Source organism: Aythya ferina (assembly GCF_964211825.1).
Source record: "Aythya ferina genome assembly, chromosome: 6".
Taxonomy (NCBI): domain Eukaryota; kingdom Metazoa; phylum Chordata; class Aves; order Anseriformes; family Anatidae; genus Aythya; species Aythya ferina.
Genome location: NC_140303.1, coordinates 21,165,960 through 21,191,695, shown reverse-complemented (window position 1 = coordinate 21,191,695; position 25,736 = coordinate 21,165,960). Strand labels below are relative to the sequence as shown.

At 34.4% G+C, this 25,736-nt stretch overlaps 1 protein-coding gene across 6 annotated transcripts in view; it reads right to left on the bottom strand.

The window, feature by feature from the left end:
• TLK1 (tousled like kinase 1) overlaps positions 1-25,736 on the bottom strand; it is a 68,045-nt gene that overhangs the window by 22,048 nt on the left and 20,261 nt on the right. For all 6 annotated transcript variants that reach the window (XM_084524459.1, XM_084524460.1, XM_084524455.1 and 3 more), the window contains 10 exons: positions 18,744-18,862; positions 16,913-16,984; positions 12,999-13,074; positions 10,468-10,514; positions 9,937-10,023; positions 8,744-8,833; positions 7,869-7,961; positions 6,410-6,520; positions 4,779-4,915; positions 3,368-3,556 (listed from right to left, as the gene is read on the bottom strand). In XM_084524459.1, coding sequence (XP_084380585.1) covers positions 3,368-3,556; positions 4,779-4,915; positions 6,410-6,520; positions 7,869-7,961; positions 8,744-8,833; positions 9,937-10,023; positions 10,468-10,514; positions 12,999-13,074; positions 16,913-16,984; positions 18,744-18,857 — 1,016 coding nt within the window. In that variant the 5' untranslated portion in view covers positions 18,858-18,862. The remainder of the gene's footprint in view (positions 1-3,367; positions 3,557-4,778; positions 4,916-6,409; positions 6,521-7,868; positions 7,962-8,743; positions 8,834-9,936; positions 10,024-10,467; positions 10,515-12,998; positions 13,075-16,912; positions 16,985-18,743; positions 18,863-25,736) is intronic.

The following is a 25,736-nucleotide window of genomic DNA, read 5'->3' as shown; positions in this document are numbered from 1 at the left end:
GTTACTTCGTTCGGTAGAAAGGTGATCTCACAAAACTGAAACTACTTTTTAGTTTTGGTTGGGGCCACAAAACACAGAATGAATGTTGGAAAATCAGAATGGTGTTTAAATAACACAGAAGTCTTTACACCAAAATCACCTTTCACTCAGGGTAATGACAGATGGCCGCTTTGCACTGAAGTTACCCATACAAAAGACTTTGCTTTTACATTTTTATCAGAGAACATGGTATATCCAGCTAAACTAAAACACTTTTGTTAAGAATACCTTCAGGCAACACCTTAAATCAGTTTCAAAACAGTTAACCACTGTTTTCAGAAAAGTCTTCAATAACATTGCTTGTTACAAAGCTATAGATCATTTTCTCTTGTCAATACCTGCAGCTGGAGACATCTTCTAAAGCAAACAGTGTTAGGAAGGTAGACACTTGTTGCTAACAACAGTTAGCAAGATGTTTGTTTGTTTGAAAAAGATTTGCCTGATCAGTTGCATGTATGTTGTGCTGATTTACTACTGGCTTAGTTCATTAATCCCAGCAGCTCTGTATTTTCCCTAGCTTCATATAAACAGAACATCTTCCATTTGGCTATACTAATTAAGGTCATTACTTTCAACGTAACACAGGAACAGTGATAAGCACGATGTAATAGGAGGGAATCACATATAGCAGATGACAAATTCACTCTAAAGTGGAAGAGCAGAATGAGTAATTGTTTTATCAAGGTACACAAGGCATATTTAATTCTGTACTGAGACGCAAAAAGGAATCAACACACAGCACTACTCTATAAAATTGTAACAAATCATAAATACAAATATTTTTAACACCCTTTCAAGTAAAGGCCTAAGAGGATGATGTGGCTTAATGATTCTGTGATCTCAGGACATACTAATAACCTTCTCAAAGGTTTGAAATAAAATTTGTAAGCTTATCATAAAGGCGAGCTATCTTGTATCTTGATTATGTTATGTTCAAATTAGGATACTTCAAGGCAAAAGCAGTTTCAATAACAGTTTATTAGACACAAAAGGGCAATTCTGATTTTTCTCTTGGCAATTCTACAACCAGCAAGCATTTTCACGTGCCGTTTAACACAACTGGCTAAGCCGAATTAAATGAAAATCTGATTTTTATTTATTTACTTTTTTAGTAATTTTGAAATAATTTGAAACTGCGTAACACCAAAAGCTATTCAGAAGTCTATTACCAGGAATTCACCTTGACCTACCTAATAATTAGGCCACGTCTTCTGTATTTTTCCCCAAAGTAAATATTTTATCATCTCCTAAAGTAGCATTAAGTTTATGGAAATTTAACATGAAGAATAACATGGCCAAATGCACCTTTCTGGTATACAAATAAATAGTACTAAATAGTAATTGTTGGGTTTTCAAACTTCATAAAAAACACAACTTCTATGACAATGATAAATGGAAAAAGTGACACAGAATTCCCTGCACAAATACAAGAAATGGGAACTACAGACTTCCCACTACTACCATTTTGTTATTTATGTTTATTTCTATTTCCTAGTGAATACAATGTTATGTACTGTCACATCATGTAGAAAAAAATAGCTGCTACATATGGAAGGCATCTAAAACAAAAATCTGGTTTGCATATTTGAAAATAAATTTTTATATTTATATTATCAGCTCCTGAAAGGTGGAAAACACTGTTATGAACTTTCACTATTAATGGGGAACCTTAAAGGTGGTCTCTACACAAGAAAATGCCCCACATACAATCTAGAGCATTAACATCAGTCCATCAACCATAAACGTACTACTCTCTTGCTGATGGGGTACACATTCAAAGCAAAGATCTTTTTTCCTGATTACTGTGAAAGTAAGAATTGGTTAGAGCCACATTGACTCAAATGTTCTGAAAATATTGCTTGGATGCCCATCCTAGTAATTCATAATCTCATTATCAACTGAAAAAAAGCCTTTGCCTTCTCTTACTATGAAATATACAGAGACTTGCATAAGAAGCATATACTGTATAAGAACACAATGATTATATACAGGCAAAGATAACATACCTGTAAATTAAAATTAAAAGTGAATTAAAAGTTCTGTAATTTTTCATTCCTTAAACGTTACTTTTAATAACAAGAGATATCACATTCAAACAAAAAAGTTATTTTTAACAGGACAGTAATCTTTGCCATACTACTCAGAAGTATTATGTTCCAAAAAGAAGTGTACGCACTAAGTATTGCTAAAGGATCAAATTGAGTGAACACTCTTCAGCTCTCTGCCAAAAAACGAGTAGCACTAATCAATATTTGCTTATATTGCCAGCCTTACTATTATATTTTGATATTTTTGTCACAGCCAAACAATTTCACAATGTGATCTTTAAGAATGATATATTATGCAAAATATGTGCAGCTGTCTTCAAACTGATGGTCAAAACATATGATTTTGTAGATGTAACCAAAGGAATTTAGAAGTTCCCTTCCTTCGAGGTATAAATTACCACCTCCAACAAGTGACAGGTGACGTGATGATGTGCAACACACTTAGGCTACTTCTGCAAAGAGAAATATTAACTTACTAGTCTTTTTAAACCTACTTATTTACTTTTTATTTAAAAAAAAAAAATACACCATCAGCTGCAGCCTCTCAGCATCAAGGGCAGTAACTAGTATCTGTAAAAAGCAACTTCTCAAAATACTCAATTAAATGTCAAGAACACATCTGCCTGTGCCCTGGATGGTACCACTTCTGTTTGGAGGAAAAAAAAAAAACAACAAAACTTAAAGAACTGAAAATTCAATTTTTATGTGTAAATGACAATAAATTTCCAGTGTCAATATGTGAAATAGATCAGTAACCATAATAGACAGCTGAACTCAGGATCTGCATTCAGAAGGGGGAAAAAGTTTTTTTGTTGTTGTTGTTTTGTTGTTTTTTTTTTTTTTTTCAGACACATTTTCAAATACTAAGGCAAAAAAAAGCTTTTTCTGTCAGATAAAGACTGATAAATAAAAAAATAAATAAAATTATCTCTAACGGAAGAAGAGGTTCCTAAATCAATGTGGACAAATAACAGTTCAACAGAAATCAGTAACATTGCACGAGTGAGAAATCAGAATAAGGACTCCTCTGGATTATGAAAAAGAAGGAACATTGCGTAAATACAGAACAGGCCTTTCTCTGGTGACTACCAAAAATAAATTGGGCAATTGTACGGCATCTTCATAGGCAGTGGTGCAAATTTCCCTAACATCAGCAAGTCCTCAGTAAGAATATAGCTGCTGAATATACTGAGTGTCTTTTTATGCTGTTATTTGAATGGAACTCACACAGACAATATCTGAGAATTTATGTAAAAGACTGATTGAAATGTTAAACTTACAGCTGTGGTAAATTGGGTCTAACAAAGGGATCGTTTTCTGCCCCATTCACAGCTTTATTTTTCCTCTGCTTGGGTTCAGAATTGGCAGATGGTGCCTGAGAATTATTTGTAGTTGGAGGCTTTCGCTTGGCCAGGAGCTTTCTTTGCCTTTCAATGTCTTCCCTTTGTTGATTCACCCATTCTTGCTGCCTGTAAACCCCAAAAAAAGCTTTATTAAAGTTTCACCATTTTACATTTTTAAAGAACTATCTTTTAAATTGATGAAGTTAAGATTTTTTAATAAAATTTACTGTATATCTGAAATTGTTTCTTAGGAAAAATAACTATGATTCTTTACTAGGTGGAAGATTTTTCCAGAAGTTTTGTCACAATTTAATTTTGAAGTAGTTTTTTTGTTTGAAGTATTTTTTGTTGTTGTTGCAGTTTGTTTATTTAAAAGTATTATACATTATTCCTGCACTGAAAAGAAAAATGCACCTGAGCTAGTAGATACCTTGTTTTATACTGCCAAAAGAAAAGCAGCAGAGTCAATAGGAAGTAGCTGATTTTTAGAGGCCAAATACTGAATTTGATCTGACCATGATAAACAAATCATCCGTTTCGTTTTATGACAATTACGGCTTTTATGCAAACCACATACACAGATTGTCTTTTAAAAAAATAAATAAATAAATAAACATCCTATGCAATCACAAAATGCTAAGACTACACAATCCCTTCAAAAACTAAAATCTTGGTGAGTTACTCAAATATATAGATCCAAAGAGTGAATCAGACTCGTTACCAATATATATCTTTTGATGCGCTGCATAATTACTTTACCACCATCTCCAATTGTCTCCCAGGCTGCTCTTCCTTGGCCCCATCTCTGCTGCAAGACCTGTTGCAGCAGCTCACTTCCAGCTGGCTGCCTTCCTCCATCCATTTGGGCTAGACTATCTAAGGCTGCCAGATTTGTCCCTCATCTTTCATTGCAATGAGGAGCTCGTTGCCTGAAAAAGCTGCTACAACCATGCACATGCAGAACACCTATGTGACCAATGAGAACTTCACAGACTTCATCCGTCCCAATGATCCCCAGCTAGCTGCTTGAAAAAAAATCACAGATTTAGTTTCCCAGCTCCTTCTACTAGCCAAGCTGAACAATTACATTCTGCTCAATTAGTACATTCACATTGTTTTGTAAAGACAGTTAAAATCAAGTGAATCCGAATCATCTTCCAAAGACATCCAGCCATAGTGTTCTCTCAGCTGGTTAAGGGAGTCCTGTACTGTATCCTCAGTCTTCAAAAGGCAAAGCAAAATATAATGTATGAAAAACTGCTCTAATCCTAGAATCTCAGTAATAAAAAAAATCCACTAGAGGGAACTAACAATTACTGAGAATTTTAAGAATATTGCATTGACTAACTTCACAAGATTTTGAAATGCAAAGCCATCTGTCCACTGTTCAGTAAATGAAGCACCATGACGAACTGTTGTAAAATGCCCCAGGCGTAATCTGTCTTGCATGCTCTTCTCTCTGCTTGCCAGCTTTTCTTGTGTGCTCTAAGAAAACAAAATATATTCACATTTAGTAATACTAAAATATTCAAAAAGTCACTAAAGTACTCAGCTTTTTTTCCCCCAACAGCTTTCTAAGGGAGAGGAAAAATTACAGTAGATGAAAAAAATCCTTTATTACTTTGCTCCTTTTATTCCCACTTCTGCAGAGCTCATCTGCACTTTTCAGAATTGGTACTGATGATATTTATACACCAAAAAAATGAGTTAGACTTAGTTTCTCTACGAAGTTTACTTGTCTTCATAATTAATAAAACATTTTATTTGTAAACGCAGCAGAACTAACAGAGTGTCAGCATCATTTAAGTGTATAATTAAGACTATGCCTGTACATGTCTATTATATTAAACAAACCTGTTTAGATATTAGAAGTGTATCTATTTGCGTTGACCTGGAAACTCCCTTGACAGGATATCTGATTTACTACTTGTACCAAAGTGACTGGGTTCAAGAATCGCTAGGTAGGAACACACTGTAGGTAGGTTTCTTCTTGGGCCTATGGCCCAATACCACATAGTGAGAAGTTGATGGAATGAAGGACTGTTGTGTTAACAGACTTCCAGACTGAAGAGGCCAGCATGGCGTGCCTATGTGATATTCTTGGTATGAAGCTGCTCACCTAGCAGCATAGATGATGCATCTTTTCCTTCTATTCCCCTCACGCTGGAATTTAAAAAGGACTGAAATAATTTATTTATGATATGCTAGCAAGGAAATTCCTCCTAAAAATCTACAAGATCAGGTTGCACCCTTCTATCTGACAACAGCATCTAGCAGCTGGTGTTAGGGAACAGACTCGGCTATTTACCTTAAAAAATTTATATCCTGATTTTTAATAAAATGATTTTCTATTCACTTTTTGTTAGTTATTCTTTTAATAAGACGATTTTAAAGAAGAGGAAGGGAAACAAGGTATCCTCGTCTTTTACGGAAAAGTGCTGCTAGTTCAAATATAATTGGCATTACATTTGAAATAGACATTTCTTTCAAAGTAGTATGAAGGCAGCAAATGGTCATCTTCATGTCCTTGCTTCCATTAATTCTGAGATAGCATTTATTATTTTACATCAAAAATTATCTCAGCCACATATACATCTCACAAAGATTATCTGTCTCTTCTCCACAACAGAGTAAGTTCAAAAAATGTTTTCACCCACTTAAAATCTTAAATTTTATCCAGAAAATTAGTTGCATCCTAAATTATTATCTTTAATGATGTGTTATACCTGAATTACTCGTGAGGGGGGGAAAAAAGTTTTAAAAAGCAAAATTTTTCACAATCTGAAAAAGGCTCAACATTTCGTTTTGATACTCAGACTTATAAAAGAATGCATACTTCCAGATAGAGACCATGCATACGAAGTTTTCGTCTCAGGGATTCATTTGAAAAAGTTACAGAAAAATTAAAACTAAGGAATCATAATGGAGTTCTACAACACTTAGTTTTTATCACAAACATTGTAAAAACAGTAAACTTACCTTTTCAATTAGAAGCTTCTTGCTCATTGAAATACATTTGTTTAACCTTTCTTTGTATTTTTCAAGTAGCTTTTGTTGTTCATCTATTTGTCTTCTAAGATCACAGTTAGCCTAATATAAAAAAGTATTAAAAAATAGTGTTTCATTATTTCTTTTATCAGCAGTCAGAGAAAACAAAGTTATCTACTTTCAACATATGTATCTTCTTTCACATGACTGAAGTAAGCACATACATAAATATTCAAAAGTATTCAAAAAAATCTGATTTCTACATATTAGGATAGATCTGTGAAGGATGCTTTTCTTCCTATTGGAAAAATAGGAATGAACTTGAATGAAACTGCATTTAAGAACATTATTTCCTTTACACTGAGCCACATTCTGTAATACAGAGCATTCAGCCTGTATTTATTTTCTTTCTATAAAAGCATTGTGCTGATTGCTTTTACAGTCCTCCAGTATTAAACTGAAAATTTAATTTAGCTCCAGATCCTTTGTATATTGTTACTGAAATAATGCAAAATTCTAGTGTGTCATACGAAATCAAGCTTTTATCATTGTGAATTTTCATTGTGAGAAAATTCAACTGAGTAGAAAGCATACTAAGTTCCCTATATTCCTATTATATTATATTCATCTTATTGCCGTAGAAAAACACACCAATGTTATCTTGTTTAAATGGACCTTTTTTCTTTATTTTTTTTTCCTGCTTTTTGGAGATTAGCTTTTTATGTCACATACTATAGAACTGTGCTAAAACAGGCACCCAAGAAGCCTATAAGTACAATTTTATGTCTTGTTTCATGGATAAATGTGTGTTTGCACACATATAAATACTGAACAGACTATGACTTGTGAACGGAGTACTTTTTGTTTCATTAGTATGCAGTTTAAATACATCATAATACCTCTCCAACCCTACTTTCAGGAGCACAAGCATTAAGACTCCTATATCTCTAAAGATGTCTTAGACTACAGGATAGTATAAGTTTCTTATGAAAGAGTTAGTGTCTGTAACAGTTTGTCACAATCACCTCCATTTTGAAACTGCAAACAGCTGCCCCATTGATGACTGCTGTTCACAACTAAGACAAAATCTATTATATGAAATTATGTAACTTAAGGAATTAAGTAACTGCTTGCTAAACAGCATCAACCATTTTTGTAACTTCAGACAGTCTATAAATGTATTTAATAATTAGTAAGCTGTAATACGGAAGCAGAAAAAAACCTTCTGCATTTATTTTATAGGCTTCTCAGATTTTTCAGAAAAAAAAAAATATATATATATTTAACTTTTTCATTTAGAGTAACTTTGAAAAACATCAATTATTCGAACATTTAAAATATTTGCTAAGAATTCACTGCTTGTTGTGAGTAGATATCTTTACCTAGTGCTGTCTACAATGTCTAACACTGTAGATTTCTTTACCTAACACTAACAATGTCTAATACTTACCCTGAGTAAGTCATCTATACGACCTTCTTTCTTTTCCAAGTCTTGATTTTTATTACTTTCTAGTGCAGCTAATTTCAACATTGTGAGATCAGTCTGAAAAGAACATTTTGAAATATTTAACCATTTTCTTTAACAATTACAGCATTATTTTTCTCATGTTGGTTATATTGAGAAATAAGCTACTTCAGCAACATTTAAGCAGTCCAGCACATATTATTTTAATGAATTTTGGAAATGACGTGGAAGGTTCACATTCAAAGCTACTTTCTCCTATCATTAGGAAGGCTGGAAGCAGTTGAGACAAAACCACTAACAGTGTGAAAATATTTCATCACCAATTGACAAGTTATTGTTCACAAATAAGCATATAAAGCAGGACAAGAATGTAGATGTCAACTAATTACTCCAAGTCCTCTGTATTTAGTCAACAGGTGAAGTAGCCTTGTTCTAACTAACTTGTGAAAGAGAACAAATCACATTAGAAATGGCAGAGAAGATAAAACAGGTGCTATCAGTTTTTAAAAGTCCTGACAGGAACTATATCACATTTTGATTAACAGCTCATTTTTCTTTCTCAATACTTTATTTGAACAGTAATATGACAACAGCAGGTGCCGCCCTAAATATTATCTGAAAGAGAAGCCTCCCCTTCTAAGATCATGCAACAGCTAAGAACTTTTATAAAAGCATGCCAGCACATTGACATCTAATACTGGAAGCAGAACACAATACAAAACTAATCTGAAAGATTTAAACTATAAGCTGCTGAACTTGAAATCATTTAAGAGTTCTAAAACAGTTGAAAGACAAATAAATAAACATGAGTTTTCTATAGTCTGAATTGATACAGGATAGCTCTACTCCAAAGTGCTTACCTGAGTAATTTTAAAAGATAACTGCTTTGGTTGCGTGATAGGGTGGTCCCCAAAAGCTAATGAAGTAGGAGAAGGACTATTCTGTCGAACCTGGAATGCATGAAAACAAAGATTTTTTAGATATAACTGTAATATTCAATTATGAACATAACCTTGTTTACAACTCATAGCAGGAAAATCATACCGAACAGAGAAATATGGTACCTTTACTACACAAGGTACCCTGCATCAAGAACTACCACTATGCTGTTATACATCACTTGTATTCTAGAAAGGATGCAATATATTCTCTGAGAAAACTATGACTGTCACTCTTGGGAAACAGACTGAAAGATTTAAGACAATACAAGATTGACATAAGGCAATGCTAATCTTCCAGAGATTTATTTTTCTGCTTCTAAGCATTTGCAACTCAAAATAATAAGAGTTATTTTCAGAGAGGTTATTTCCCATGGGAGAACCTGAAAGGGGAAGCTAGTGCTGATCAGAACACAAATTCTGTTACTGAATACTTCCCCAAGCCCACTAGATTGTATGAATGAGACAGTTTTCAAGCCAAATTCCACAATCTTTATTATTCTCCATACTGTTCGCAAGAATAAAAGGATGTCTGAAATTGAAAGTATGTGGAATAAAACCAGGGTCTACCAACAGAAAAAATAAACCCTTTCTGTAATTGACAGAAGCTGTTTGGCCATTTAGGCATATGCATGTGATTCTAACACTAAAATCATGCATATGAGGGGAAAAAAAATTATTGTGACTAATGAAGATAATTATAAAAAGATACAGGCAAAGTATTTATCGATTATTTTAAAACTCATGATTTATCAAAAGCTCAGCATTCAAGTCCTAAGACAGGAGTTCATTTTCCTTGTAATTAATGAAAATACTCATTTTCGTTTGAGGCTTATGAGTAAGTGTCAGTAAAACATTTTAAGATTTTTATAACAGTTCACATAATTACCTTGTACTTTGTATTGGTTTTAGAAAAAAAGTCCCACTGTTAAAAGTTTAGTTCTAGAAAATTTTAGTTTTAACATTTAACTTATTTTTTTTATTATTTTTGCTGTTTAGAGAATTAATTCATTCCTTTGAAAAAATTTCCTTTATATACAGATTTTTTTTTTTCTAGTTATGCTACTTTTAGACCATTAAACTATCTCCAGCAGTCATGAAGTTCACAAACTTACAGAAGAAGGGGCGGAATGTGAATTCTGAGGAGATCGGATTGCAGGAGGTACACCTCGAACTGGACTAGAGCCGTTTCCACCTTGGTACTGAAGAGAAGATATGACCCTCAAATCAGTCAAGCTTTTTGATTAAAATATATTATACAAACACTGAATGACACAGCTCATCTGTAGAAAGAATTTGTAATCTAGATTGCATTACTCGTGTTACTGTAGCCTTTGGTCATCAAAAGTGTGAAAGAAAATGTTTTTTGCCTTTTAACTCAGGCTGCACCACAAAACCACTACAGCTCTACTTCAAGGCTTAACACAAATTTACATTAAAAAAAAAAAAAGTGCATCATCTGAAGAAAAGCTAGAGTTTCTTATATCTAATATTTTCACGCAAAACTTGAATTAGGGTAGGCTACTAAGTACAATGCAATGTTGTGCTGTCACTGTAGTTTGGTAATCCTCCTGAGTTCACAAGTACCATCTAAAATTGCTTTCAACAAAAAAAGTAACCTAAAAAAAAACTATAAAAAATCTTACCTCAAAATAGTCACTAATCTTGTGACCACGTCCCCCAATACTCTTTCCTGAAACAAATGCATGAGAATAAATATATTATTTATAAATATCTTACATTTTTACATGTACAGTAATTATTGCAAAGTTTAACACGTTAATTCCTTTTCTTTGATGTGTTAATATGTGCTCTCCCCATGCAGATAATTAAGGGACTGGCCACAACAAACAGATTTGCACATTCCATTCATTGAGAAATCAGACATGAAGTCACACTTCAATTCTAAACCTGATTTAGTACAGACTTAGCTGTGAGTCTAGACCTCTTCTTCATAACAGGAAACTCATCTCTCATTCTACAGATGAAACCATTAGCACCAAGTCCCTCCCCTTTTCAAACCCTATCTCAAAGTTCACCCACATCCAAAATACCAAATTAACCTATCAATAATGCTTCAGGTGAGTTGCCCACATGTTCAGCCCAAGGATTTCCCTAAGTGCCAGAAACAGCGTGGGCATGGAAGATGACAAGTATTTCCATTCCTCACAGTATGATTAATAATCAGCTATGTCACAGCGTTCACTAGGGAGATAGAGCAGAAAAAGGGAATAGAATTTCTTTTATCATAATCAGTATCAAGACTTCAGAAGAATCAACTGGAACTCTTTGACACGAGTGACCCAACCCATATGCGACATTCCAGAGATGTCACCAAGGCTATATCCAATGGCATAAATACTCTCCTCTATTATGCTTTAAGATAAAACTGAAAACTGGTCAGACTACCTGTTAGGAGATATCTTGTATGTATACCGCTGTTCAAATTTTTTTTCTTTACAGAAAGGATTTTTTGCAATAAATTAGGACATCATTAACCATAGGTCCGAAGTTACATCTCTGCCCTTTTTAAGCAAAGACTTTCAAACTTTCCTATCGCTTCAGCCCTCAACACCTCTTACTAGTCCAACATGCCTCTGTATTGGCATTGATGCATAGTTTTTTGTCACTAACAGTCACCATGAAGAAACAGAAACATTTGGCAGCATTCTCTGTGTTAAGACTTTTACCAGAAATGTTTAGATAAAACCGTTCAAAGACCTATAATAGCATAGAGCTAACTCCTCCAGAAGTTACCCATTTTGCATACATATAACTAGTTATCCTGGTATTTACCTACCAGGTAATTCTGCTAGATTTCTCCATGCTTAATTCCTATATATCACTTTATCAAGTTAAAATTTGCTCTCATCTAGATAAATCAGAAAGACTGCTTTTTTTTTTTTTTGGTAGAGAAAGTCTACTCTACGTCATGTTACATAACTGCACTGATGAAATACATCAACTTATTTTGGCACAGCCAATTCCATGTAGATTCACACTGATTTTAACCTACTTTCTAATTACCTCCATATTCTAAGAACTACTTTTATTCAACATTTATGGATTATTTTGTATGTTATGGAAGTCAAAATCCTAGGTATGCTGTAGACAAGAGCTTGTTCTTCATTTTTCATTGTAATAGTTGAATTTGCTATGCTTCAACTCTACGACTCCAATATTCTGCAGTTTCCTAGGACAGTTCTTTACGAATGCTGCAGTTCAGACTACTCAGTTTCACTGCTGCTGACAGTAAAATAGTAATTATTAAACATTATAATCATGTTATAATTTATGCCAAAAAGTTATAAAATTTCTATCATCTCTGATTTCAACTCCTACTGGTAGCAGGAAGGATGAGCTACTAGAACAATGGAAATAGGAAATCTCATTCAAGTTCTTTGAACAAACCAGGTCTCTATGAAGTAACACTTACAAAGAAATTCATTTTAGTCAAACCACATAATTCTTCAACTAATAGTATGTTGCATCATGAAGCCCTCCAGATATGGAGCACATTGAGTATGAATCTGAAATAGCATTTCTTAGCTTAGAAACAAAAAGAATCTAATGCAGATGTTATCATAACTAGTTCTTCTCCTCTTTTGATTAATTTTTGTCTTGAAATTAAATTTCCACCATTTCCTCCCCTCAAAAGTCACATTAGAGAGAGGAACAACAATAACCATGCTTTGTAAACACTGAATGGAAAGTTTGTTTCATCCTGAGTGTCATCCACCCCTCTACAGCACTATACTGTACACACTGTAAGGAAGAATAGAATTCAATCATTTTTAAATATACCTCAAAACTAAGCAATCACATATTATAATCAGTAAACCATTTTTCTCCTTATGTACTGAAGAGAAATAGAAACCACAAAGGTATTTTTGATGAAAAGAACTGCTACGATTTTAAAACTACACAGCATGCCATCACAGCTGCAACTTACACGCAGAGCAGTGCACAATTCTTACAGGCTATTATCAACACGGCTCAAGTTTTACTTGCCTGTCCCTTCCAGTGGCAGATAAATTTTCAGTGGGGTGGGAAGATGCGTAGTTTATCATCCAAAAACCAAGACTCGTCTTACGCAAGCAAAAATGCAGAATTTTTAAGTCTATAATTTGATCGAATGTATAAAATAACCATATAATTCATGTACAGTTTAGTTTACCTTGGCTGCTTTCACTCTGAGTGTCTGCTTTTCTTTTCCTTCCTCTAGAAGGTTCTGACTGTTTCTTCTCTGGAGTCTACAAAGAACAAAAACAATGTGATCCAACAACTCTATTCACTTATGTCACTGCTACAGCATTGTGAGATAAGCTAAAATCTTACGGTACAAAATATCTCAGACTAAATTTGCCATCAGTGATGAGATGCTTCATTCTTTTATGATACCAATATTTCATCATTTCACCAAGTTTGTGAATAATTTTGTGCTTAAAGCATTATTTTCCAATATAGCAAACGTCGTCATAATTCAAATCTCAAACCTATCACTAAAAGCATTTCGAGTATGTTTCAGTTCCAAGAACTTCACATGGGTACCTTCAAACATTTTCTGCAAAAATCCCAAAACATATATTGTGGCAAAGAACCACTTGAGGTTACTTGTGATGTATAGAAAATTATCAGCCTACAAGTGGAAAGTCAGGACAAGAAAGCTCTAACTTCCTTATCTATAGCATATACTGTTTATAGGCAATCATTTTTTGGATAGCTTCACAAAACCACCTTTGGAAGCTTTACAATTATAACCATCATATTAGCAGGCTACAAATTAAGTTCAAATCACATATATGTATTAAACATTATATGAAATAAACTCTTCCAACTAAAATCTGTGCACTTTACAATGCTATTGTACACTAGCCAACTGAACAACACGGACTCCTGAAAATGGAGTTAGCTTACGATGACATGATTCTAAAAGCAGAAAGTGTACCTCAGAAATATTATTTTAATCATTTGCAATTGCTGTCAGGTAAATAGTTGGCATTAAGCTCTCTCTCCATATAACTGGATTGAAACTATTTAGCCACGCACTTTCATCCTATTCGCATTTTCCAGCTTTTAATTTTGCAGTTATCCTTCTAATGTAGTCAGTTTTACCTACCATATCAAGCCAAAAAAACTTGTTTACAAGCTAATTAACGCTTAAGCATTTAAAATTCTCCCTGAAGAAAATTAGTTTCCAACTGCAGCGACTGATGTCTTCTATTTAAAAACCAGACATTCAAACAGGTTTATACATGTAGTTTTAAAACTAAAACTCAAGTAATTCATAAATGTCTATTTCCTCAAGCTCTTCTGATTTCTTTCAACATTTAATTTAACTTCCCAAACTAGAAAGTATTAGCATACTAATGAGGTTACTAATGAGGTTACCCAACAAGGTCATGATCATCCTTTTCTAAACACAATATTCGCATGGCAATGTACAGTGTGCATCTATCACTAGCAAATGTTCTCCAAAATCCTTTCTAATGGATGGAATCATACAAATTACAAGAAACCAAAGTCTAATGGGACTGAGGCGTATCCTCCCAGTAAACAACAACTCGTGCTGCTTTCAATCACTTCAGAAGGATTTACCTATTGCCAAGATTCAGATTAAAATCCTGCTATTTCATAGGCAAGAAAATACTTTGGAAGTTACACAAAGTTAGCTTTTGAAGCTATGCTAAAGTTACCCACAGCTTGGCATATTAGCAGAGCCTTGACCATCATGGCCTTGATCCTAGCTTGCTTCTCAATTCTAATGTGGTTCCCCTCAGTCTTTTCTTCATATATTTATACTTTTAAATCTTGGCTTTTTAACATCCTCTTTTATGAAATAAAGATTTTAAGCACCAACTCTCAACTAATCAATCTCCTTAAAAAAAAAAGGAGAAGAATTTCTATATATTTTATGTATAGTTAAATATTTTCTACCATTATTGCAAAAACTGGTAACAATGTAACTAAGGAAGTAATTTCTGTAGGAAAAAGTGTGTAATAAAATCAGATTTTTTTTTGTCTCAACACTGACATCGCCAGTGTGCCTTTTGTTTTTTAACTTTTATTATTTTTCATTTGCACAATGAATGAGGTGAGTTTTGCGTAAGTACTTTCTTTTAAATCTTACACCCCCCCCCGAAAGCTTTATAGCTATGCACAAATAAATACAGCAGTGCTGTTTTTCTCAGCAGCACATAATGAATTCCAATTAGATCAAACCTTCAGTTATTTCTGAAATTACATTTATAATGAGGGTTCTGTATTATTGGGAACTGAAGCAACTGAAAAGCTACAAGCAAGCAGAGCAAAACATTTAAATAACTAATCAAACTGGACAAATAAAGCCACAGACAAGGCTTTCCTACTTTAAATAATTCATTATCTACAGAAAACAGAAAATAGTAGTTAGAATTAAAAGAACTTATTTGTAATCAAAACAAGGAGTAGTAATCCACTTTAACAAGGAATGGTGGAGAGCACCAAAAATACTGGAAAACTAACAGAAGCACTTGTTCACAATCTGAGGTAGTCAACTTAGGATTTATCCCAACTATAAACAGCTAATACACACAGTTACAACACTAAATTAAGAAATATGCACCATACCAACAAAGCATTTAATAAAATAGTAGCAATATATAAGTTTAAAAAGAAACTGAAATACAGGTCTGGGTATTGAAGAGCCAGTTAACATTTATTGCTCAGAATGCTGAACTGAATACAAAATAAATTTTGGTTTCAAGTTATTTTGCAGTTCAAAGTTTACTTTGTAAAGTATGTCTACTAAAACTATTATCCAAGACGCTTTCATCAGTCAAAAAAAAAAAAAAAAAAAAAAAAAAAAAAGGTAATTCTTACAGTTGTTTTTTCTGCACCCATTGTGGAGGAAAAAAAAAAAAGAAAAATTGACACACCAGGAAAATGAAAAATTTCCACTTGTGTGGAAAACTAAGTGAGAATGTTTTTTCTTTTTTTTAGTAACTTAGCAATGAAAGTACAATATGATTACACGAATGTACCATGTACCACCATGTTTACTAAGAAGCTGCCATTCTTGCTACAAATTCATTTCAACGTTTCTGAGATTCGCATTTCTACATTTTTCTCTCAACAGCTGTTGTAATACAGCAGTTCTTTCTCAACACATCAAGTGATGGTACTGCTTCCCATATGAGCAAGTCTTTGTATTTCTATACTACCTTCCACAACAGGAATTCTCTATTATGAAACCTTTGTTGTCACACCATAAAAAGACACCTTGCTTCTGGTATTAAAGTGTACTTTCCATAGGACTACAGCACATCAGAAACAGATGTTTTTAGAGTTCTGTTCTTAAAATAACTTGTTAACGTATTTGGTATTACAATTAAAATTTAATTTAAGTGAATACAACTGACAACTTCTGAAAATGAGTCAAGAAACCATATTTCATTATTCAATGTCATTAAGACTGAACTTTCAGAAAACACAAATTTGCAATACTGAACTGCTCGGTACAGAGACCATTTAAAAATACTTATATTTCAGATTTCAAGTATTAGAATATATATAATGTATATAGAGATATATATTGGAATATACAGTACGTATTCCTACCCAGAAGTATAGCTTGAGGTTAAAACACTGTGCAGTGAAAAAGTAGATTGGACTATCAGATTTACATGACTTGGAAAAAAACATTTTGCCTCTGCATCCCACGTGTCCAGCTGTGAAATGATACTCTACTACACCAAATATTACAAATATATTTTCAAAGTCTCAGCCAAACCTTAGTCAAAGTTTATCTGTGCCGATGAAAAGCATTACCACTTATTCGAAAAAAAGTTAGCAAAGTATTTAAGCATTTTCAGCACCAAAAGCTGTAGTATTTATCCTCATTGCATGACTAGATAGGTAAACCAGAAGAAACTAGTAAACAAAATCTAGTTTTGTGACTAAAAGCCAAAGAACAGTACTTTTTAGTAATGCATGCTTTCTCCTATCCAGATGTGTATTTTGTATTTTACTTTAAAAGCCAAGTGGAATATAAATTATGACTTGTAAGCATTAAAATTTCTAGGTAATAATAAATACGCCCAGTATACTTACCTCTGATTCTTTATCGCTTAAAGATCCCAAACTTCCAAAACTGTGATTCGAACTTTCATTATTTGTTGAGGCCTACCAAGAAAAATACAATACCCAATATTACATACACATTTATAAAACAGCTAGTCCTTTATTATCACTCGCAGTTATAAAAAGTAACAGTGATCAAATTTCATGCATGTAAAGAAAAAATGATCAACTGTAAGAGTCCCTGTAATATCCCTGGGATAAGAAACGTGATGGGTGTATGTTTTGACATGGTTCTCTATTTTAGTTTCTTTTAAGCCAAGTAAAACAAAAAACGACTAAAATATCAAAATTGTTTCAGTCTCATTTGGAAATAGCAAAACATTAAATGAGAAACCCTACAAAATGATTCCAACAAATGTGCTTATACACCCAATATTGCTGAAAGTGTTGGAAGCTACTAATAATTTTAATTTTCAAAATAAATGATGTCTTAGTTTTCTCCAAGACAGGCACTAGGCTATTGTAGAGAGAGTTCCTTAATCCATTCAACAGCAAAAATACAAGCTACTGACAATATCATTGTACATTTTTACAACAAAATATATCCTCTATTACGACAAATTTAGACTAGTGGAGCAAAAAAATAAAAAAACTGAAATAGTTTCAAATTACAGTATTTATTCTTTTTCTAAGGCTGATTTATTCAAAGATCTTTTCAACAAAGAATGACAAGGACATTCTATTGAAAGAGTCTGCTCCATATTCACTTACGAAAAACTGTTAATATAAGTTGAGCTTTTTTTTTTAATAAAAAAAATGTTATAATGCTAGATTATTCTCTTTTTCCATATAGGAAGGCAGAACAAATACTTTGAAGTAAAACAACTATTCTGAAGGCACACACTCAGCTTGCTTCAAAGCATTAAATTCCAGCGCTGCATCAGCTTGCAGGACAGTATAGATCTGTGACATCTTCTGAATAACTAGATCACGTCTGAATTAAGATTTCTAGAAAAACACCACTAAAAACACACACACAAAAAATGGTTTGCCCCCCTAAAACAGTCTCTAGTTTAAAAATGCCTATATGTACATGTTCTTTGTGATCTTTCAGTATCTGGTCATCAGGGTCAAATGACTCAAAATGGAGTAACCCTGTTTAGGCAACAGTATTGCAGAAAACAGTCTTGGAAATTGAAGTAAGTTTGAATAGGATTTGTTATAAAGATAGATTTATTTTGCAGATGTGTTAACTGAAGGGTAATATATAACATCTGGAAGGTAATTAAGCCATACTATTTAATGTTCATAAGGTTTTCACTGAAGTGTTATATCTTGGTTTTAACATAAATGGACGGATTGCAAAAAGTGTATAATGAAAGTACATAAAATTGATATAAATGCCTGGAAAAGCTGAAGGAATAGGGCTTTGCTAATCTACATATATATCAGTCTTCCAACAAGTTTAATTTTGGAAACATAGGTCACACATGACTCTGTGAGTCTATTTCACACAAAACAGTTAAATAATTGGCCATCTGCAGAAGAGACAGCTCCATTTAAGTATTGGGAAAAACTTCCACCTCTGATCACAGGTACACTAGAACAAAACCATGAAAAAGCCTGTATAACTCCATTCTTCGGTGTTTTTAAGAACAATTCAATGTTCATATGGTCATAGATCATTTCAGGATAAACAATCCTAACTTAAACCAAAATCACCAACTAACAATGATTTTTCTGAGACCCTACTACATTCCAGTACTTTTACAAGTAAATAGCATGGACAATATATAAGTGAGACACTATAAGATAACATTTCAAAGACAGCAGATCTGAGTAACCTGCTCTTAGAACTTACTTTAGCTCCAACACTGCAACTTCCAGTACTCCCAGTGCTGCCACTTACTACTCCTGTGAATCTTGCCTCTAACAGTTCCTGTCTTCTTGGGTCCAGGCTATGAAGCTCATCCATTGCTCCTAAAAATAAAATAAAATAAATTATATTTCCTAAAAAGCTTGCTTGCAGTGAAGTATTTTACAAAAAAGCCAAAAATGTCACTGGTCTATGCAAAGATAGGATTTATGCCACCGACTTGTCAATGTTTCACCATCTGTTACTTAGTAACAAATTAACTCAATGAATTCTAGAAATTTTGGGTAAACTTCCATGTATCAGAATATCCTTGTCAATTTTGGTGAAAACTAAAATCTGTTAGAGGCGTGTAAGAGTCATGGAGCCTGCAGTGTGTGATACGCCAACTAGGTAACTATTTATAGCTATAAAAAAAAAAAAAAAGGAAAAAAAAAAAAAACAAACTAGCAACAAGAGCAAAATATTTTCCAGCATAAAACCTCCCGATTCAGCAAATCCCCTTGATCACTGTATTATTTAAATTGTTTAGACTATCACAATATCAATATCCAAGTCAAGTAAAAATCACAGGAAAAAGGGAAAATGAGGACATAAACCATAGTCCACAGCACACACAAGGAAATGTAGTATTATTTGGAAGGCAGACAATCAAGAAGCAGGATCAGCAATGTGTAAGGAGCCAGGAGTAAGCAGAGACCCTTGTACAGGTGGTGCCTCCTACAGATGCTGCTAGGAGGAGGTAAAGCAGTGCTCCTGGCATCAGGAGGGGAAGGAAGATAGGGGGAAGTGGGGGAATAAAAGGAGCTTCTGATGAGCTCAGCCTACACGAGCATGATGTGCAGCTTTCTAATTTGTATTTAAATCACTTACGACTGTTTAATCAGTCTTAAAGATCATGTAGACAAATAGCCTTCTGTATTTACACAAACTGTGTTCTTTGTTTTTGTCTTTTCAACTACTTGAACATTCAGTTTATCTTCAAATTGGAAACATTTCAGTTGCTTTATTTTAAATAAGTTATTTAATGCCAAAGTCTTTATGAAGTATTTTAGTGACATATCCCTCTAGTACCTCACAAAATGTTGTAGCCTTATTTTTTCAACTAAAATACAACTTACCAACTTTGTGCTTTTCAATCCCACAGGACAACACACACTGTCAGAAAAGTAGTACAAAAAGGACTGAAAGTAATAACCATGTACATTCAAATGGCACTATTAAAAAAAGGTTTTGGAATTCTCTTTTCATGCAAACTACAAATTTCATAAATCCTACTGCTGCTAACAAGATAAACAAAACCTATAGTTTTAAAAATATACTCACAGCCTTCTTGAACTAGCTTCATTCCTACCTCTGAAAGCCAATTCACCAACTCAAAGCTCAAGCACTTAATTGAGGCGTATTTATAATGATGCTAAATGACAGACTGGCATTCCTACCAACTGCTGCCACTCAAACGTCCACTATCTTCCAAAAAAAAAATAAACCAAAACCAAACAACAACAACAAACTCAAAGATTACCTAAACGATTACAGTGAGCCCTAAAAAGCAACTTCTCTTTATTTCTTGTAATCACTACCAGATTTTGCAAAGCTTCTTTTGGTCATTTAAGAAAATAAAAAATAACCAACCAACACTACCCAGTTGCTGTATATTTTGACAGGGTGGGGGGTGGGTTCTTCTGCAGCAATTTAGCTTTCAGAACCCTACACAGCCTCTAGTATAAAAGTCCTAGTATAATGTCCTGTGAAGGACTTCTGTTTGCCAGAACTCTTCTGAGAAGTCCAAACGTCTCAGATAACTTCTTTAGCAACTGGTTATGTCAAAAGTCAGAATTATAAACTCAGAGAAATTGCAAGCTTTTGCATGGCATTCAGTATCCTCAGTCATATCGTATTTCTACCTTACCAAAACAGAGATGTAAGAAATCAGTGGATTCTCCACAGTAGTTTGAATTTTTCACAACTGGTAACCAGAAAATAATTAAGTGCAACAACACCTGTACACCAGGCCTCAAATGCCCAAATATATGAATACTTGCAGAGATATGACAATTTGACCAAACATTTGCTCACACCTCCGTATAAATGACATTTTAGGAGAAAGTTTAGCAGGAAGCTTCTGCTCTAAGCCTTAACCTACGACAAACTGGATCTTTTGGGACACACACATACTATGATCTCTACTGTGAACACTGCTAGACTACAGAGCAGAGCTGCAGACGGAAACACAAAGGCCTGACAGATCAGACAAGTTTCTTTCCTACTAAATATGGAATCAGGTTCCAAGCCTCAATCTTTACCTTCGACTCCCTTATTACCCTGAATGGACACTTGTTATCTGGCAATCAATTACAGCTTCCAGATGAAGAAAGATCAACAGCTTCACACATTGTCAGCCTTCTACAATGAAGATAAAGTTCATTATGCAGAAGCTAGATTCTTCTGAGAACAACCCTTAAGATTACACTGAGGCCCCCTCCCCTGAATTCAAGGCTGGCACAAACCACCTTTCACTTAAGTGAAAGGCATACTGGTTTGGTCTGGTTTCTTCAGCAGTCTTATATGCATATAGCTTTTAATTCCAAAACAAAATCCTTCAGCAGGGAGACTTATCTATTGAAGAGAAGACGACAGTTCAACAATAGCCCAAATGTAAATAGAATTTTCTAATGTACTCCCTGTAGACACTCAGGTATTATGGTAATACGCATGGTGTGAGATTCATGTCCAACATTTGGTTTTGGAACACTTCACATTAACATTGATTATATCACCACCATGTATTCATGTATTCTCTTCACTGACAGTAGCATGCTTAAGATCAATAGAGGTAACTAATACCTAGCTAAAAGAGACTCGGGGGGGGGGGGGGGGAGGGGGAATGGTACATATTTCAAATGGTAAGAAAAGCAGCCTGGAAAACTTTTTTTTTTTTTTTTTTTAAATAGAAGTTCCAATAAAAGTATCAAACAATCTCTGGAACTAGAAACATCAAGATTTAGCATGGTAACTGCACTGCAATGTAGTTCTTAAAGTCTTTAAGTAACTTTATTTCAAATTGGAATATCCTAAAATATATTTATCCCACTGTGTTGATGCTCTAATAATTTAACTTCTTAACAACTGAGCATGACACCATGTCATACACATGCACCGGCAGATAAAACGAAAGCTTTACAGATTTTTTAATTCTTGCAGTCTCATAAAAAATGCTACACAACTGATTTCCTTGAAAGTCTTACCAACATGAAGATGCATCTCATCTCTGCATCCACATGTACTTCCTTTTGAACTATGCTTTGGTCTCACTTGGGAAACAAAACCAAACAAAAGCAACAAAATACATACTCAGCTTCTTTCTTCTCTCTCATCCTTCTGAAATTCTTGGCCTTCCTTACTGCAGAAGCAGCCAGAAAGGACTTTCTCATTCTCCAGGAAAATAAGGTAATCAAGCTAACATTCTGCCTCCAAGAAAATGAAGTATTTGGTACAGTGACAAGTACAAGTCACGTTGATCCAGTTCTCTTCTTCTAAATAGTAGAACTTTCTATTTATTACAGCTTATACTTTATTTATGGCTCAGCAATAAAGCAACTCAGAACAAGCAGTCAGTGAAGGAGCATGTCTTTAAATTGTAACTGTAAGCATGTGAAAAAGCAAGGCAAATCAACATACAGTAAAAACATCACACTGTATGGACTGAATGCAAGTTTCCTAATTTTTAGGTTAGAAAAAAATCAGTTCCATTTAAAATAGAACATTTAGGCTGTGGAATTGAGAAATGATTTAAAAAAAAAAAAAAAAAAAAAAGTTGACCTGTGCTGCTAAATCTTTCTTCGACAGCATGTTTTGGGGAATCACAGAAAACAGCATTGGAGACAGCCTTGAAAACTACTAATGTGTTAAGAAAACAAGTTGAGGTGCTAGTATGATGGCATCAAGCCAACCAGCAGTAATTTGAGAAGGAAGAATTCAATTCCAAGATAGCAGCACAAACACAGCCCACCCTCAGTAGGCTTTGAAGTACATCACCATCCAAGGTGAGCTACAACCCCAAGGCCACAGGCATTCAAGTTCTAGGGCCTTTGGAGTCAAAAAGGTCCCATCCAACCTAAACCACCAGTCAACAGGACAACAGAATACACTCTGAGATTTACAACAGAAAAACCTCAAATTATACATACCTCCTAACAATAGTCACATATCCAAAATCTATAGGACATTGTTTACTAAGACCCTAGGCTTGCAGCACTTACTTAATACTTAACAAAAACAGCCACAGATCAGCCATGACAACGCATAACCTGGAAATTTAGAAATCCCTGTAATCACTGGCTTTTCCAGAGCATTAACTTTTATATAGGAGACCACAAATATTGGGTAGATTATACTATAACTTCCACAAAGGCGACTTGAAAAAGTAGAGTACTACATTCAAGCTACAATGAAGATTTTCAAGTCAAAGGGTAGCAGTAGAAACAGTAGAATAGGGAAAAAAATACATCCTGATGTTCAAGTGAAACTAACCTTTTGAAAAGATTGCAAGTGATAGGAAATTCCTAATGAATACTTATCTAAACCTAGGGTCAGGAAAGAACAGAACCTACTTCATTGATCAAGAGTCATTTTAAATGCGTAGTGAAAACAGCATTCCTCAGTCCCTCAGCTGGTAACATCAAAGCCCGCAATAGGGAAGACCTATGATAACAGTTTTTCTTACTCAAGTTATCCTCTGCCTCTGTTTACTAACAGACTTCTTACCACTGATAAGGTGCCTAGGTGAACTTAATACACTTAATATTCTTTTATTTCACAAAGCAATCCTCTTGAAATGAGAAGAACTGTACTTTTAGAAGAGCAACCTAAATAACATACAAGATGTGACTTCAGTAAGACAACTCATCCCATACCTCAAGTTGTGTTATTCATGTCTGCTGATTTTTCCACATGGGTTCCAATGAGTAACAACCTGAACTAGATGGTACCCTTACTTTTTCAAAATTCAGCGACATAAAGCAACAATTTTGCCTGAAAATTACGGACTTTAAACAGCATTCCTAAAAGCACTGCTTGGAAATGCAACTGAAATTCAAGTAAGCAAGTGTTTTGTCTCTCGTTCCTTTACAGATTTACAGTTAACTTCAAACAAACTTCAGACTTCTCTGACTTTATAGCTTAGCCCTTCACCTAGCCAAAAGATTTTGAAACTACTCAGGTACTTTAAAATGGGGATAATGTTCAAAAGAATGCAGGCAAGTGAAATATAACTACTGCTTATCCGAGTTGTGGTTGGGGGGGGGAGGAGGTGTTTTAAGAAGGGAAGGAGGACGCTTTATTTAGGAAAAATGCTGCATAATTAGCAGGCAGATAGATCAGACTTTAGTCCATATAAAACCTGTAGGAAGTAAAAAAAAAAAAAAAAAAAAAAGTAACTGAAAAACAACTTTGGTCTTAAAGAACATAAATACAGTAAATCTAACAAATAAGAAAAAAATATTCCCTATAAACATCAGAAGATAGCTGTTTTTTTGTTTGTTTTTGACAAATGTAATTTGAAAATCCACTTCCAAAGTACTTTTATAAAGACTTTTGTCTGCTGGTTACAGTTGTATGATTGTTGGATGCAATCTTGTTAAAATACAAAGTAAAAAAACACACCAAAACACATTCTTCTGAAGGGGAGAAAAAGCCCCTACAATTTCTGATTTCCCTTGAACTAAAGAGTTGATAAGGAAGAACAGATGGTTAGGGTTACATGCATTCTTATGTTCAACATTAATTCTCCTGGTGCTGTAAGGTCAGGAAGATATTCTGTGTACTTCCTCTCCAAACCCCAAGATGCAATCTATTTCTTTTTCAGAGTCTTTTTTGAAGTCTGTCCCCCCCAAATGGCCATAGATTTTTTTTTTTTTCTGAATGCTATTTGGAGGTTATTTCACTTTTTCCAACAGTTCACCAGCCCAGAGCTGCCAGATAGATAAGCCATTTTCTGCAAATCATTCTCCAGCAGAAATCAATTCTTTAATGCTAAAAAATTCTAACAATCTTTAGACTTCATCTATATCCTGCCAGTTTTTGGATTTCAATTGTCTGGCCAACAAGCTGGGAAAGTGAATTAGAGAGAAATGTTCCTGAGTGAACCTCCACAAACATTTTAAAGAAAGAATTATGAGGAAACCACTTGGCCCAAATCCATCCAGATCAGCTAGGAGGAATTTGTGGGTAACAACCCAAGGATCTTCCCACCTTTCAGCTAGGTACCGTATTCTAAGGATCCCTTAGCTGTTATGTGTCTCATCAGACGGCTGTAGGCAGCTGAGGCAGAGATGGATTTACAAGTTGCTTATCAAAGCCTTCATTTTGGCTATGAACCAACAATACACACTCATGCGTGTGGGCACATGCCACAAGGATGGAAACTCAATGGCTCATGCAAAGCTCAGAGAATGATTCATACAACAAAACGGACAATAACTCCCCAAGGGTCTATTCTGCTGTCAGTGGGGCTGAACTGGTCATGTAACTATGTCCAAGGCAAGCCAGTGACAGACACCTCCTTTCTAAGCCCCTCTGGTTCTATCCCCTGCAAGTACTACCGAATTGCCCAAAAGCCATACACGACTCAAGAGCAACACGCTGGCCCCCTGAAGCAACCAAAAGCTCTTATTTCTGAGTGACAGCATCTTGGCTACATACTGCATAAAAGCAATTGGGCTTTCCTTCAGCGCCATGGGCAACAAATCTATTGCACCAGTGTAAGCACAACATGTGCAGCACAGTGCCTATGAAAGATAAGCACTAATGTAGGCAAGAGAAATACTTGAAAGAAGAAAAACAGCTGGTTGAGCACCTTTAAAAATTATATTTCAAACCTGAGAATATACAACATGTATGTCTATGACATCTTCTAAGACTGAAGTACAATTGATGATGCTGATGGGTTTGAAAGCTTCCAAAGCTTTTTTGCAATATTCA